This window comes from Psammomys obesus, unplaced genomic scaffold, assembly GCF_907164565.1.
Source record: "Psammomys obesus unplaced genomic scaffold, mPsaObe1.curated_primary_1811, whole genome shotgun sequence".
NCBI classification, from domain to species: Eukaryota; Metazoa; Chordata; class Mammalia; order Rodentia; family Muridae; genus Psammomys; species Psammomys obesus.
Genome location: NW_026590598.1, coordinates 1,368,916 through 1,385,977, shown reverse-complemented (window position 1 = coordinate 1,385,977; position 17,062 = coordinate 1,368,916). Strand labels below are relative to the sequence as shown.

General features: G+C 37.8%; 1 protein-coding gene across 6 annotated transcripts in view; it reads right to left on the bottom strand.

Annotated features, from left to right (window-relative positions):
* The window catches only part of Shld2 (shieldin complex subunit 2), an 80,686-nt gene that overhangs the window by 4,238 nt on the left and 59,386 nt on the right, over positions 1 to 17,062 (bottom strand). For all 6 annotated transcript variants that reach the window (XM_055607974.1, XM_055607975.1, XM_055607972.1 and 3 more), the window contains 4 exons: positions 15,389 to 15,583; positions 15,110 to 15,244; positions 11,100 to 11,306; positions 3,514 to 3,742 (listed from right to left, as the gene is read on the bottom strand). In XM_055607974.1, coding sequence (XP_055463949.1) covers positions 3,514 to 3,742; positions 11,100 to 11,306; positions 15,110 to 15,244; positions 15,389 to 15,583 — 766 coding nt within the window. The remainder of the gene's footprint in view (positions 1 to 3,513; positions 3,743 to 11,099; positions 11,307 to 15,109; positions 15,245 to 15,388; positions 15,584 to 17,062) is intronic.

Genomic DNA, 17,062 nt, shown 5'->3' with positions numbered 1-17,062 from the left:
TACACTCCTGAGAACAGACCCCAATTACTAAATCTACATCTACATAAAAACATATATACATGTTCACAGTAGCCCCAAGGCGGAAACCACTCCAGTGTTCAACAACTTATGAATAGATGAATGAAATAAGATACACATACAGTAGAATATTACTTTGCAATAAAAACAAACTATGCTAAGCATATATGTCATTTAGTATACTTTCCTAGCATACATAAACCCCACATGCAACTCTCAGAACCACAGAAACCAGGCATGATGATGCATACTAATAATCCCAGAACATGAGAAGTACAGACAAGAGGATCAGAAGTTACAGCCATTAAGTCTATTACACAACAAGTTCAAGGCAAACCTGGGATACATGAAACTGTGTCAAAAAAAAAAAAAAAAAAATGAAGATCCCAGAGACTCATACTCCAACCAAGGACTATTCATGGAGATAACCTAGAACCCTGACAATGCAGCCACTTCTGATGAGAACTGATAGACTAAGATCAGAAAGAAGGAGAGGAGGATCTCCCCAATCAGTGGACATGGGGAGGGGCATGCATGCAGAAAGGAGGGGAGAGGGTGGGACCGGGAGGGGAAGAGGGAGGGGCTTATGAGGGGGATACAAAATGAATAAAGTGTAATTAATAAAAGTTAAATAAAAAAACAACAAACAAAAAAATTAATAAGTTGTAATTAATAACAAAATAAATTAAAATTTAAATACAAACAAAACACTTGAGTGTAAATAACAAAATAATATAAAAAATAAATTTAAAAAACCTAAAAAAAAAAAAAATGAAGATCCCACTGGAGCCACTGAGGTAAACTGGGTGCAGGAAAAGTCAAGCGTTATAAAGGGCCCCTCTGATCAGACTAGGAAGAAAGAGGAAAAGGATAAGGTGTCTGGCTTCTGAGCTTCTTGATGGAGCTGCTCGGAGCAAAACCCAGTACCAGGACCACGTGTGTGTAATGGAGGGAAAAGAAGTTATAGGCAGTGCTTTGGACAGTGACAGGACTCCTGAGAACACGGCTAAATTCTCTGACAGCCAATTTCAGAAAGCTACCTTTGCATAGCATTTTTGCTATGGAGGGAAAAAAAAGACAAAAAGAACCAGAGAAAACAGCTCTAAGAACCAAGAGTTCAAGAAGTCAAGGAACAAAGTCAAGGTAGATGAAAAGTGGACCAGTCCCAAGACAAAGGGGAAAAAGAATCCATCTGAACTCAGCCAGAATGGCTTTTAAAGGCCTTGAACTCCCTGAGACAGGCACAGGCTGGAATCAGTGCAAGTATTTCATGCACTGGAAAAAAAAGAAAACTAGAATCCCTTCCTCTCAGGCTCTGAGAAACCAACAGATCCACAGAACTCCAGCCAGCCCAGCCATCAAATCATAGCTGGATATTCCATCTCAGAGGCAAGGTCCTAAAAAAAAAAAAACCCAGGCAAAGCCCAGACATGAAAAAGCAGTGGTGAAAAAGGGTGTCCATCTTCATTCTAACATGAGGTGCCTGCATCTGGGAAGACCAAGTTAGTACCTTTACCTCTCCTAGCCCTGGACAAGCATTACCTATATCTCAAAGGCCACTGTCCCTGGTTTCATGGATACCCACAGCAGCTTATTTGGCCTGACCGCATTCCAACCCAGCTCAGACCTACCATAGTCAATCACCTTAACCAGCTCCAGCTAACACATATTTGATGGTCCTGTCAAACCATCTGTGCCAGTGTCAGCCAGTGGCATCTGACAGGGTCTGACCAACTCCACCCAGTCTGGCATCTCTTAGTTGGCTGCTTCTAGGCTTACATCCTGTAAGACATTAGCTTGGGCTTTTCTTCAGAAGGAGCCTGTTTCCACTGCTTATGACCAAGGCCCCATCACCTCCAAGGTCTTAAATCTAGTAGTGAAAGACTTCAGCAACCAACCAATTCCCTAAGGGAAAGCTAACATTCCAGGGACAATCATATCCCATTACAAAAGAGCAGAGTCTGGAGGGGTGGAAAGATGGCTAAGCAGTTAAGAGTACTTGCTACTTAGTTTCCAATCATTCATAACTCCAGTTCCAGGATATCTATATCTTCTGTAGGAAACAGTCACACACATGTAGGAAAAATACTCATAAAATAAACATAAAGTAAAAAAATAAAAACATTTTTAAAAAAGCCAAAGCATGAAATCATAAAGAGGGAGATTCAACGAGAATGTGAGAATGCTACCAAATATACCTCTTTGGGGAAACAGAAATTTCTTCCTCAGAAGGGAAAAGACAGGAAATTTGCTGATATTATGGTTACCTAGAAGGTTAACATAGGAAGATGACAACTTTAAGGCCTGCCTGGACTACAGAGTAAGTTCAAGGTCAGCCTGGGCAATTTAGCAAAATCTTGTCTCATAACATAACAGGTAAAAAGAGGACTAAATATAGCATTTGCCTAGCATGTGGCCCTAAATTCAATCATCTGGATTGAAAAACAAGAAAAAAAAAAAGTAAAATTCATTCACTTACTTGTTTTTATTTTATTTATTTAATTTTGTTCATTCTGTTGTTGTTAAGACAAGGTCTTGCTCTATATCCCTGGCTGTCCTTGAACTTGAGAGCCTACTTTAGTGTCTCTATTACTGGGACTGCATTTGTATAGCCCCATGCCCAGCTTTATTCACTTACTTCTGACAAACACAGATATCTATAAAGAGAAATAAGGGTAACGGACCAAGCTTCTGTGCATTCTTTTTATGTATGTCATGACAAATGAACCGCTGAGTACGGAGGAAGATAAAGGCAATGCAGGTGACTTAGGAAGTTGTTGTACAAGGACTGAGCTTGAGACTAGCCTGGGCTACCTAACAAGACCCTGTCTAAAACAACACAAAAATAAATAAGTAAAACAAAACTACTAAATACACATGCATTTACTTTTAAGATACTTCACTATTTGTAAATAACTGGAAAGACATAAAACATGTCACTTCTAGTCCTTTGTAAAGGAATGAAATTTTATGATTATAAAAAACAATTATTCAAGACTTTGAACACTGATCTGAAAGCGGTGTGCTTTTCACTGAGCTAGTTAACAATTTTACCAAAGAACATACATTGACTAGCTTATCTTTTACTTAAGTAAAGGTGAGAAACTGAAGCACTGAGGGCTAAACAAATATTTCTCAGCCTCTGCAAACAAGTCAGGGAGAGGTCACATAACACTTTTAACCTTTACATTGTCATTATATGCCAAGACAGGGAAATGGGCTAGTGATAAAACAGTCAGATACTGATTAAAAGTGAACAAAGTGTTCAGTACAGCTGTTTAAAGAAACTGAGATCTAGTTAATACTGTAAACAGTCAAATTCATCACTGGGAAATTCCTGATTTCATATAAAGTTATTTGTCACTCAGGGAAATTTTATTCTCCTGATTTAGCTCCTGGTTAGTTATATTATAAATGATTGGTATTTGCAGTTCTTAGTCACTTCCAGTCTTATGCAATAAATATTTTCTATCAAATCATACTTTGCTGCCTTACCTATAGAAGGTTTTCCTCCCAGCAAATGGCAAGCAGCTCAGACACTGTCTGTAGACCCTGTTCTCATCTGTTTCTAGTTCTGATCCACACTGTGCACAGCCAGCATACGTAATGATGGAAAGAGAAGAGAAAATGACCTTCAGAGAGCTGCTAGCATTCAGAGCTATCTTCTGAGCTGCTCCAGCAAAAAACACCAGCTCTGAAACCTTGGCTTTAATCAGAACCACTCCTATACAAAAAAGAAATATTATATTTATTAGATACAACAATAATTTTAGTTGACAAACAAGCTAGCAATATGGTTCATTTACAGTTACTTATAGTATAGGTTACATAAATCTTTCTCCTCCTCTACCACCACCTTCTTCTCCTCTTCTTTCTTTCTTCCTCTCTTTCTTCCTTTCTTTTTTGTTTTTCTTTCTTTCTTTTTTTCTTTCTCTCTTTCTTTCTTTCTTTCTCCCTTCCTTCCTTCCTTCCTTCCTTTCTTTTTTTCTTCTTTCTTCTTCTTCCCTTCCTAGTGAATCTCAACTCACTTATGGCTTCCATAAAGAACCTAAAATATAACAAAGGATTTGCCTGCAACTGAGTGAGTCTGAGTTCCTAATCAGGCAGTGGTGGCAGGGGTAAGGGGAGGAATGGGTTATTATTGTTATTTTTTTTTGTCATTCACTGTAACATCAAGCATGTTAACTAACTAACAATTCATTTATCTCCTAAATATAGACTGAATATCTACTATACCTACTATGATCTTTTGATCCTAACGTATTTTTACCTTTCTGCATTCTAGGATAGCCTATGAATCTATCTGAACATTACTTTCCTCTCCATACTCATTTAAAGGTTTCTTTAAGCCTTCAGATTTATTCTTTGTTAGTTAGTTTTCATCATTAAAAGAGATTATCTGACATAATGTAAAAGCAGAGAAATGTATTTGGGTTCCTGGTTTCAGAGGTGTCAGTAAAGCCAGGGTGGGAGAGGACAGCAGATCAAGGCAGCTCACATCACAGCAGCCAGGAAGCAGAAGAAGAATGCTGGTGCTGGCTGGAGTTCTCCTTTCCCTCTTCCACCCTCTGGGCCCCCAGCCTATGACATGCTGCTTTAGGCCTTTCCCCTTGGTATACTGTCTGGAACTACTCCATAGACTCATGCAGAGTTGCACTGCACTAAGTTCCTATTTTAATCCAATCAAGTCAGCAATCACAATTACCCATCATGATCTGCTAATAAATTATAGATCAGGATGTATCATGTTAGTCCTTGTTCTATTTTCTGACTATGTCTTTTGGAGTTCAATGGTGGTGACGCTCCTTAATGTTTTTCATTTGCCTTAGTGTCTTGGGACCCAGAAGTACTTTCATCCTTTCTACTACTCAGGCCATATATCTCTACATGAGTTAGTAGTCACATATCTAATAAGCTGTAGCTAATTCAACACTACACTTTCCACTGACATGTTCAATCACACACATAAAAAATTAAAGAGAAGTACAATCATTTCAGAGGACTTCATATAATTCTTCATTTTACATATTTGCATTTACATATGGCCTCTTTAAAAAAATTAAGAGGGCATTCTAAAAGTGGACATTGCTTTCAGAGGTATTCTAGAATTCTAGGCACTAAAATTCTGCTTACAAGGAGAAATTTTCAGTTCTTTATAAGGAGCCATCCTTCTCTAGCTTTCGTTAGCAAGCAGACTCTCTTGGGAAATCTTCCTAATTTGGCCACAGCTACTTCAAGTCTTAAAGTGGTATAAAAGATATCACTAACCCAACACCCATCCCAGCCACTCAATCAGGGGATTCGGGGAAAAAAAGACACCCAAACACCAGCAATGGTTGTCACTATAATGGGCATGTGATGGTGAGATGGGAAAGAAGGAGTACTCAGTGGAGAGATGGAAGAGAAAGAGAAGCTGATAGAGAAAGGTGGGCCTTGGCAGTAAGGAACAGGCAGATATGAGAAGGCCATGATGAGGGCCTAGCACAGGAAGACACCAAGGGCCATATCTGGGTCCACGGTCTGTGTCAATGTCTTTGGCCTGAGTTACCACCAATGGCCAAGTGGATGTCTGCAGGCTAGGCTGCCATAAGAGACTATGTGGACATCTAAGAGCCATGCTCTGAGGTGGGGGTTTGAGGGGAGACACAGACAGGACATAGTAATCTTTTTGGCCTGAACTGCCACCTGAAGCCATGGGGTTTATTTTGGTTCACAGTTCAAAGAATGCAATCCACCCCAAAGGGGAAACTATGATCAAAGGAGTGAGGCAGTTTGCCCACTGTATCCTCTAGAAGACGGGTACTGGTGCTCAGCTTACTATCTCTTTTTTCCAATTTTATTTACTCAGGACTTGAGATCATGGGATGGCGTTACCCACATTCAGGGTGTGTGCTCCCTCCTTAGTTAAACCTCCATGGAAACAACCTTACAGACATATCCATAGGTTATGTCATCTTGTGAGTCTCAATCCAATCAAGTTGAACACCTGACCTCAGAATGGTAAGAATAGTCTTTGTGTGCCAGAATCTAAGCTGACTTGGATCAGGATGCTAATATCTGGGCTTCTTGGAGATCTTGACTAAGTACAAATGGCCCGAACATAGCAGAGACAGAACAACCCCAAGAGCCCACACAGGGATGGGAATACTGTCTTTACCATAGGCTAGACTAGAAAAATCTTACAACTTACAGAGCACTGGAGAACCCAGACACTTCACTTCACAGAAAATTCATGGCACTAATGAACCACACTGGTGGTGGGGATGGGGTTAGGGGTGGAAGTTGTCTTAATCTACATCTTAAATAAGAAAAAGCAAAAGCAAAGTAGGTAGAAAAAAGGAAATACCTAATAGATGTCTACAGAACTTTTCACCCAAACTCAAAAGAGTATATACCTTCTTTTCAGCACCTCAAGGAACCTTCTCCAAAATAAACTATATAGTGGGCCACAAAGCAAGCCTCAACAGATACAAGAAGATTGAAATAATCCCCTTTATTCTACCTGACCACCATGGACTAAAGCTGGACCTCAACAACAACAGAAATAATAAAAAGCCTACATGTACATGGAGACTGAATAACTCGCTACTCAATGACAGCTGGGTTAAGGAAGAAAAAAGAAAGAAATTAAAAACTTGCTAGAATTCAATGAAAATTAAGGTACAACATACCCAAATGTATGGGATACAATGAAAGCAGTGCTCAGAGGAAAATTCATAGCACTAAGTGCCTTCAAGAAGAAATTTGTAACATCTCATACAAGCAACTTAATGGCCCAACTGAAAACTCTAGAGAAAAAAAAAAGAAGTAGATACACCCAGGAGGAACAGACAGCTGGAAATAATCAAACTCAGGGCTGAAATCAATAAATTAGAATCAAATAAAACTATTCAAAGAATCAATGAAACCAAGAGCTGGTTCTTTGATAAAATCAACAAGATAGACAAACCCTTAGACAGACTAACTAAAAGGCAGAGAGAAATTACCCTGAAATCAGTAAAATGAGAAATGAAAAGGGAGACATAACTACAGACACTGAGGAAATCCAAACAATCATTAGGTACTACAAAAACCTGTATGCCACAAAATTTGAAAATCTAAAGGAAAGGGACAATTTTCTTGATAGATTCCATCTACCAAAATGAAGTCAAGACCAGGTAGAAAGATTGAATAGTCCTATATCCCCCCCCAAGGAAATTGAAGCAGTCATCAACAGCCTCCCTTCAAAAAAAAAAAAAAAGCCCTGGGCCAGACGGTTTCAATGCAGAATTCTACCAGACCTTCAAAGAAGTGCTAACTCCAATTCTCCTCAAACTATTCCACAAAAATAGAAACAGAAGGAACATTACCAAACTCATTCTATGAAGCCACAGTCACCTTGATACCTAAACCACACAAAGACCCAACAAAAAGAGAACTTCAGACCAATCTCTCTTATGAACAATGATGCAAAAATACTCAATAAAATACTTGCAAACCAAATCCAAGAACACATCAAAGATATCATCCACTATGATCAAGTAGACTTCATTCCAGGCATGTAAGGGTGGTTCAATATACAGAAATCCATCAATGTAATCCACCATATAAACAAACTGAAAGAGAAAAACCACATGATCATCTCCTTAGATGCCGAAAAAGCATTAGACAAAATCCAACACCCATTCATGTTTACAATCTTGGAGAGCTCAGGGATACAAGGCACATATCTAAACATAGTAAAGACAATATACAGCAAACATAGTGAACATCAAACTCAATGAAGAGAAACTTAAATCAATTCCACTGAAATCAGGGACAAGGCAAGGTTGCTCACTCTTTCCATAGCTCTTCAACATAGTACTTGAAGTCCTAGCTAGAGGAATAAGACAACTAAAGGAGTTCAAGGGGATATAAATCAGAAAGGAAGAGGTCAAAGTTTCACTATTCGCAGATGATATAATAGTATACACGAGGGAGCCCAAAAATTCAACCAGAGAATTCCTTCAGCTGATAAACACTTTCAGCGAAGTGGCTGGATACAAAATTAACTCAAAAAAAATCAGAAGCCCTCCTGTGTACCAAAGACAAAAGGGCCAAGAAAGAAATTAGGGAAACAACACCTTTCACAATAGCCACTAATAACATAAAGTACCTTGGTGTGACTCTAACCAAGCAAGTGTTCAAATCTCTGAAGAAAGAAATTGAAGAAGATATCAGAAGATGGAAAGATTTCCTGTGCTCATGGATCGGTAGAATTAACACAGTGAAATTGCCAAAAGCAATCTACACATTCAATGCAATTCCCATCAAACTACCAACACAATTCTTTTCAGACCTTGAGGAAAAATTCACAACTTCATTTGGAGAAAACAAAAAACCCAGAATTTCCAAAATGATCCTGTACAATAGCAGATCATCTGGAGGTATCTCCATCCCTGATCTCAAGCTGTACTACAGAGCAATAGTAATAAAAACTGCATGGTATTAGCATAGAAACAGAATGGTGTGTCAATGGAACCCAATAGAAGACCCAGAAATAAACCCACACAACAATGGGAACTTGATTTTTGACAAAGAAGCCAAAACCATTCAATGACAAAAAGACAGCATCTTTAACAAATCATGCTTGTCCAACTGGATGTCTACATGCAGAAAAATGAAAATAGATCCATATTTATCATCTTGCACAAAACTAAAGTCCAAGTGAATCAAAGACCTCAACATAAAACCAGACATACTAAATCGGTTAGAAGAAAAAGTGGGGAAGAGCCTAGAACTCATTGGCACAGGAGACAACTTCCTGAACAGAACACCAACAGCACAGGCTCTAACAGCAACAATCAATAAATAGGACCTCATAAAACTGAAAAGCTTCTATAAAGCAAAAGACACTGTCATCAGAACAAAACAACAGCCTACAGACTGGGAAAGGATCTTCACCAACCCTATATCTGACAGAGGGCTGATATCCAGAATATATAAAGAACTAATGAAGTTGAAAAGCAACAAATCAAGCAATCCAATTAAAAAATGGGGTACGGAGCTAAACAAATTCTCTGTAGAGGAATACCGAATGGCAGAGAAACACTTAAAGAAATGCTCAACGTTCTTAGCCATCAGGGAGGCGCAAATCAAAACAACCCTGAGATTTCACCTTACACCCATCAGAATGGCTAAGATCAAAAACTCAAATGACAACACATGCTGGAGAGGTTGTGGAGAAAGGGGAACCCTCCTCCATTACTGGTGGGAATGTATACTTATATAACCACTTTGGAAATCAATCTGGCACTTTCTCAGACAATTAGGAATAGTGCTTCCTTAAGAACCAGCTATACCACTCCCAGGCATATATCCAAAAGATGCTCAAGTACACAACAAGAACATTTGCTCAACCATGTTCATAGCAGCTTTATTCATAATAGCCAGAACCTGGAAACAATCCAGATGTCCCTCAACAGAGGAATGGATACAGAACTTGTGGTACATTTACACAATGGAATACTACTCAGGAATTACAAACAAGGAAATCATGAAATTTGCAGGCAAATGGTGGGATCTAGAAAAGATCATCCTGAGTAAGGTATCTCAGAAGCAGAAAGATACACATGGTATATACTCACTTATAAGTGGATACTAGACCTATAAGATAGGATAAACATACTAAAATCTGTACACCTAAAGAAGCTAAACAAGAGGGAGAACCCGAGATGAGGATCTATCAATCCTCACTTAGAAAGACAAATGGGATGGACATTGAAGTAGGAGAAAACAAGTAACAGGACAGGAGCCTACCACAGAGGGCCTCTGAAAGACTCTACCTAGCAGTGTATCAAGGCAGATGCTGAGACTCATAACCAAACCTTGGGCAGAGAGCAGGGAATCATATGAAAGAAGGGGGAGTTAGTAAGATCTGGAGAGGACAGGAGCTCCACAAGGACCAAATATATGAGGGCACGGGGGTCTTCTCTGAGACTGATTCTCCAACCAAGGACCATGCATGGATATAATCTAGAACCCCTGCTCAGATGAAGCCCATGGCAGTTTAGTATCCAAGTGGGTGCCCTAGTAAGGGGAATAGGGACTGTCTCTGACATGAACTCATTGGCTGACTCTTTGACCTCCCCACTCCCGAGGGAGGAGCAGCCTTGCTAGGCCACAGAGGAGAACATTGCAGCCAGTCCTAAAGAGACCTGATAAGATAAGGTCAGATGGAAGGGGAGGAGGACCTCCTCTATCAGTGGACTTAGAGAGGGGCAGAGAGGAGATGAGGGTGAGATTGGGAGGGAATAAAGGAGAGGGATACAGCTGGGATACAAAGTAAATAAATTGTAATTAATATAGAAAATTTAATAAAAAGGAAATAATGCAAATTAGAACAGAAATGAATAAAGGAGAAAACAGAAAACAAAAATCACTAAAAGGTGATTGCAATCAACAAAATGAATAAAAATAGAAAAACAGATCCAAATTACTAGTACCAGATAAGATCAGTGGCATTACCTATTCAAAAATCAATATTCAAAATGATAGTAAGCAAATGACTTCATATGAATTTTTGCCATGTCAATAATTTAAATGAACACATTTCTTAAAAACTACAAACCAAAATTCAGTCAACAAATAGATAATCTTAACATCCCTGAATCTATTAAACACATTGAATTTATAGTTAACCCTTTCCGCAGTAGAAACCTCAACCCTGGGATGGTGGTGTAAACCTGTAATCCTAGACCTGAAGTGGCTGAGAGCATGAGTTATGAGTTGGAGGTTAGGATAAGCTATATAATGACAGGCAAAACATAATTATACATAAAAAATATTAAGTAATCCTTAATAGTTTAAAAGAAAAACTCAGAGTTGGAGGCAGAAGACTAAGAAATCAGTATCTGGTTCAGCTATTTATAGAAGTCTACATTTTACTTTCACATTTAATTATACATATATATATATACACATGTATATATACATATATATACATGTGTATATATATATACACACATATATATGTATATATATATATACACATATACTCTCACAATGGTAGCGTCTTTGTTTACACTAAAACTAGCAACATTTTATGTATATAAAGATCTTACCTGAATGCTTATCCTTTAGCTGAGTTGATAAATCTGACATCTTGACAGGTGAGGGTGTATTTTTTTTAAATTTTGCTTTAAATGAAACTGCTCTTGTATCATCATCAAACAAGCATTCACAGGATGACCACAGTGTTGTATGTAATTCTAAGTTTTCTAGTATGCAGTTGCGCTGAACAAAAAGGTACTTAAATTCCCAAATACAACCTTAAATAAAAACAAAAAGTTACCAAAATAAAAGGGTCTATGCTCAGAATCAGATTAAGTAGTCTGACCTAATTAAATCACCTAAACGTAATTTTTATCACTAAAGAATTTGGGCAAAGGAGACAAAACATAGCAGTGTATTAAATGAATTTTAAAGCTACAGGCTTTAAGATTTTTGAGAGTCTCTCTATATAGTACAGGCTGCTTTGAGCTCTTCCTCCTCTGCTTCTGCATTGGAATTGTAGGTGTGTACCACCACACCTGGCCAGATAGCATCTTACTAAATCTTTTCTAAGAATTTCCGAAACAACTGCCTTTTAGAATAGCACATTCTAATTTTGAGATCTATAAAGTTTACTATTTTTTTTTTAACTAGTTGAGTCTTTTTAAGGGATATTGAAATGGGCATTCTAATTCCCTCAGTAAGAACTAATTTAGTTGTTTTGTTTTTGTTCAGATTTGACAAATAAGTCAACGAGTCTATATAGACAGCATCATTAGATAGACAGTAGGTACGAGTGCTGGGACTGGATAAGGTCCTCTACCAACAGCCTACAGCTGGCTACCAGAAAAAAAAATTGTGCTGAGAAATTTCCTTTTGCTTCAGTGTACTTTTGAATATACAACAGAAAATATCTGACAAGGAAGTCTGTACTGCTGTTATTTAAAAATTAAACTGTTGGTTGTTGGTAGACTGCCCAGCATGCATGAGACCATGTTTGATCCTCAGTGTGCAACTGAGCATAGTTGCACACAGTTGTAATACCAGTCACTTGAGAATCGGAAATTCAAGATATTTCTCAACTACTTAGTGAGCTAGAGGCCAGCCTGGGCTACTCCCTGTCTCAATAACAATGCAAATCAGTCCTTACTAAGGCTATTAGAATAGGTGTTACAGTGTTGGCACACCCTTTCACTATTGTGGCTCTGGAGAAGTTAGCCAAGTAAGAGAGCGAGATTGTTTCATCAGCAAACTATTAGTTATGGCAGACTTCAGGAAGGTTTTGAATCAATTCATATCCACATTTGAATTAAAGATTTAGGAAATATTTTGGATTACAAATGTTCATGTCAACCTGTGACTTTGGATAATATATAATCATAAACTGGGGTTATTTTGCATTGTTCTGCTTAATTAGCTATGAGAGTACTATATCATAATTTTTATGTATTTGAAATGGTAACTGATGAAAATGGCATTTGATTCTGAATAAATTATTTTATGCTCACCTAATTTTTCTTTTGTTTGTTTATGACAGGATCTCAAGTAGCCCAGGCTGACCTCAAAATACCTATTTACCCAAAGATAGCTTTGAACTCCTGATCCTTGTGCTTCTACCTCCCAGTGGTGAGAGTATAAGCAATTACTCTTAAGAAGTTTGATTTATGTTGCTAGTGTACCTTCACTAGAATCTAAGCTGTGACCAATACCTGCTATATACAAAGTAGGCCAGCTTCCTGCTAGCAATGCAGATTTCAAAGGAATAAAACTTTGGGATTTCTTCCTATTCTTCCCCAAAACATCAATTCCATTATCTCTACTACTGAATAATAACTACTTGGTAAAGCTGGGCAGTGGTGGGGCACACCTTTAATCCCAGCACTCAGGAGGTAGAGGTAGGCAGATCTCTGTGAGTTCCAAGCCAGCCTGGTCTACAGAGCGAGTTCCAGAATAGCCAAGGCTACACAGAGAAACCCTGTCTAAAAAAAAAAAACAAACAAACAAAAGAACTACTTAGTGACCATTTCTCATATAGGCTAAGTTTGTTATCCTTAAGAGTATGGAGAGGGCTGGAGAGATAGCTCAGAGGTTAAGAGCACTGACTGCAGGCTGGAGAGGTGGCTTAGAGGTTAAGAGCATTGTCTGCTCTTCCAGAGGTCCTGAGTTCAATTCCCAGCAACCACATAGTGGCTCACAACCATCTATAATGTGATCATCCCTCTTCTGGCAGGCAGCTGTCCATGCAGATAGAGCACTCGTATACATTAAAAGAAAAAAAAAAAGAAGAAGAAAAAAAAAAAAAAAAACGGGCACTGACTGCTCTTCCAAAGGTCCTGAGTTCAATTCCCAGCAACCACATGGTAGCTCATTATAATGAGATCTTGTGCCCTCTTCCGCCATGAAGGCGTACATGCAGTAAGAACAATGTACACATAATACATAAACCTTAAAAAAAAAAAAAAAAAGTATGTGTAAGCCTTACTTACATGCAGTAAGAACAATGTACACATAATACATAAACCTTAAAAAAAAAAAAAAAAAGTATGTGAAAGCCAGTACCTACTACAGAGGCAGAATGGAGATGGCCTCAAAAACTGCTAATGAGTATGTAATTTTTCTATCAAAAGAAATTGTCTTGCAGTATTGAAGATGTTGAAACTTAAAATGATAAGAGTATGCATAAATTTAGGATTAATCAGTGAATTTAGCAAAAACAGTTTATATCAAAATTCCTGGATTCAAAGGTTTTCAGTATTAATTAAAAAGCCATAGAATTATCTAGAGATATTAATAATTTTTCTTTTATTACCACGATTGTTAACTCTAAAGAAAGAGTCACATTAAGAAAAGAGCAATGTATTCTGCTACACCACCACTCTACCTTTGACCTACATTTTGTTTAGCATGCACTGGACTCGTGCTCACGGCTGAGATAGGATGGTCAGCGATCATGCCTGTCATCGATACATGTTTGTCAAATTTCACAACTGGACAAACATCTGTCGCTATTTGATCGTAACATAAAAGCCAGACTTATCTCAAGTCCTAGTTACGGGCTATTAATGATTAAGAGACAATGTGACAGATCTACCTCCAGATAAGCACTTGGGCAGATGTTCGGAACAGCATTAACTCATTCAAGTATGAAACAATGAATGAGTTCATCAGTGTCTAAATTATTTTGCAGAATAAGGCAACTAAAAAAACCACTAATTAAACTATCTCTGGTTGTTAAAATTGAATCACACAGTACTGAAGGAAGATACTATACTAATTTATTGAAATATCAATCCCTTTTAATTTAATGCACCATATACTAACTTGTGTTTTAAAAAATATACCACTGGATTGTTTTTTTTTTTTTTTTTAAACAAGCTTTCTATAATGGCTAAAAGCTCACAATTTTGAACTGGAATAAAAACCCAGAACATGATAATTAATTCAATAATTAATTAAAAACTGAATTGAAAGACTTACTGTACCTCCTAATACCTGCCTTCTGACAGAATTTATTTATAAGAACACTCTGACTGAAAAAAAAAATTAAACTACAGATACTTCTCCATGATTAAAAATTTGAAGAACATCGCTGAGGGGCTGGAAGGATGGCTCCACAGTTGAAAGCATGCTCTGCTCTTGCAAAAGACCTAATGCCTGACACACATCAGGTAGTTGCAACTGCAGCTCCGGGGAATCTGGTATCTTTTTCTGGACTACTGAGGCACCTATACTCACATGTAAATACTCACATACAAACACACACACACACAATTTAAAAATATTAACAATAAATCATTTTTAAAAAGAACATTATTTGAAGGAGATGTTTTACTAATGCCCTCATTTAGTAAGCATGAAAACATGCAAGCCTTTATTTTGTTACCATTAATTACAAAGGACTTCTAAATAACTAAATTGCTTTAAGTATAAAATCATAGCAAGAGAAATTTGCAGAGGAGCATCCAATCATTATTATTGCAAATGCAGTAATCTCTTCAAAGTCTCTGTGCCTCAGACAAATAAACATTAATCATTTACCAAGATATAAATAGTTTAAATGTTTTTTTTCCAGTTTATTTACCTTTTTTCTTTTGAAGCTGAGTATACCAGGCTGCTCCAGGACCCCATAATACAAGCACATAATGTTGACCTTGAGCCTGTTCCACTGTTAACAGAATTTTCCTTTGCTTCTGTCCTCTATAACTATATAATGCCTCTGGAAAAAGAAAAGGACATTCTACTTGGTATTACTCTGTTTGGGTGACACCACAGTATCTCATGGTAAATACAGTGATAACCAAGATGGTCTTGCATATTAGTATTTATAAGCTAAACTTAAAAAGGCACTCAAAATATTTACCTGTCAAGACAGTGACATCCACTACTCTGAGTACTGCATGGACTAATGTATCAGGCTGCAGCTGCTCCAATTCCACAAACTCTACAGTGTTCAACTTCTGAGGCTGCCTTTGAGGCAGATCTTTGAGATAGGAATGTTTTGAAGACACATATGCCAGCAAGTCCTGAAGTATAACTCTGGCAACTACATTGGAATCTAAGGAAGCAAAAAACACAAAAACATAGACAAAGTATGCCATCATGTTTTCCTGGTAATCATAAATGGGAAAATCACAGCTGTGGTGGTTTGAATAAGCATGGCCCCATAGGCTCATATATTTGATTTCTTAGTCATCAAGGAGTGGCACTACTTGAAAAGGACTGGAAGGTGTGGCCTTGCTGGGTAAAGTGTGTCACTTCAAGTAGGCTATGAGGTTTCAAAAGCCCACACCAGGCCCAGTAGCACTCTCTTCCTGTTACCTGATCACTACTATCCATAACTTCAGGTCCAGAGGGTTCAATGCCCTATTCTACACGATGCACATACATATATGCAGGCAAAACACCCACACACATAAGATAAACAAATTAAAAACTAATAATAAAATAAAATGCATTGTTGGATACATCAGAAAGGCAAGTATAGCTAGACGGGAGAAGCTTTTCTATAGCCAGGATGCTATGACATACTCAGCTTTGGGGTTGAGAGAAGCTAGTGGTCTGGTGAGTTATTAGATTCCACCTTATGGGTTTTTTTTCCTATCCGTTACCACATGATAGTTTTGAAATAGAAATGGTTGTTCTGGAGGGCTAGAACTAGCCCCAAATAAGTAATTAGCCTATGGACTAACTTACCACATTCCAATGTCTTCACAGTACTGAAATTCCTATAGTTTGGTAATGAGCCTAGCCTATAACTTCTGGGACACCTCTCCAGACCCACTGTATTGAAATGCTAATCGGTCAGTCTCTATAATCACAGCTTCTTTTCAGGAGTTTTTGTTCATGCTATGAATAATATCTTCTTTGAACTATGTTTTATGTTATGGTATTTAAATACATATGAAATACTACTTAATTACTATAAATTATGTAGCTTTTCTAGACTCAGTTTAGACCAAAAAATAAAGGTTGATACTATTAGGCAACAGAAACTTATCATCTCCAAGAAATTCACTATGTTCCAAATCTACAACCAGGCTTAGGTTTACCATTATGTTTTATTCTCCCATGACCCTAGAACTATCAAGTGGGCTCCCCAGTCTCTAGAATCTAATTTGATCCCACCTTTCCCAGCTGTCCTGACAACAGCCCTGCATCAACAAGTTCCTTAGCAATCACTTTTGAAATGTCCTACAAGCCTAACAGACTCTGCTGTGCCTGCTCTACACCATCCCAAGTTTAGGAGGCTGTCCTTATCGGTTTCACGATGCTATAAAGTCACCACATTCCTCTTCCCAACCAAATTCTGCACAGCACAGCAACCATATACACAAGATTCTTCCTCCCCTAATTCTCATTTAAGCATGTGTTACATAATAATGTTTCTTTTAATTCTAAGAACATCCACTTAATACCATCTAACACTATGGTAATAATACCATCTAACTGATTATACCTTCCTGTTTCAATGGTTTTAACTTTTTAGATGATTTTATGTGTATGACTGTTTTACTATGTACCACATGAGTCCCTT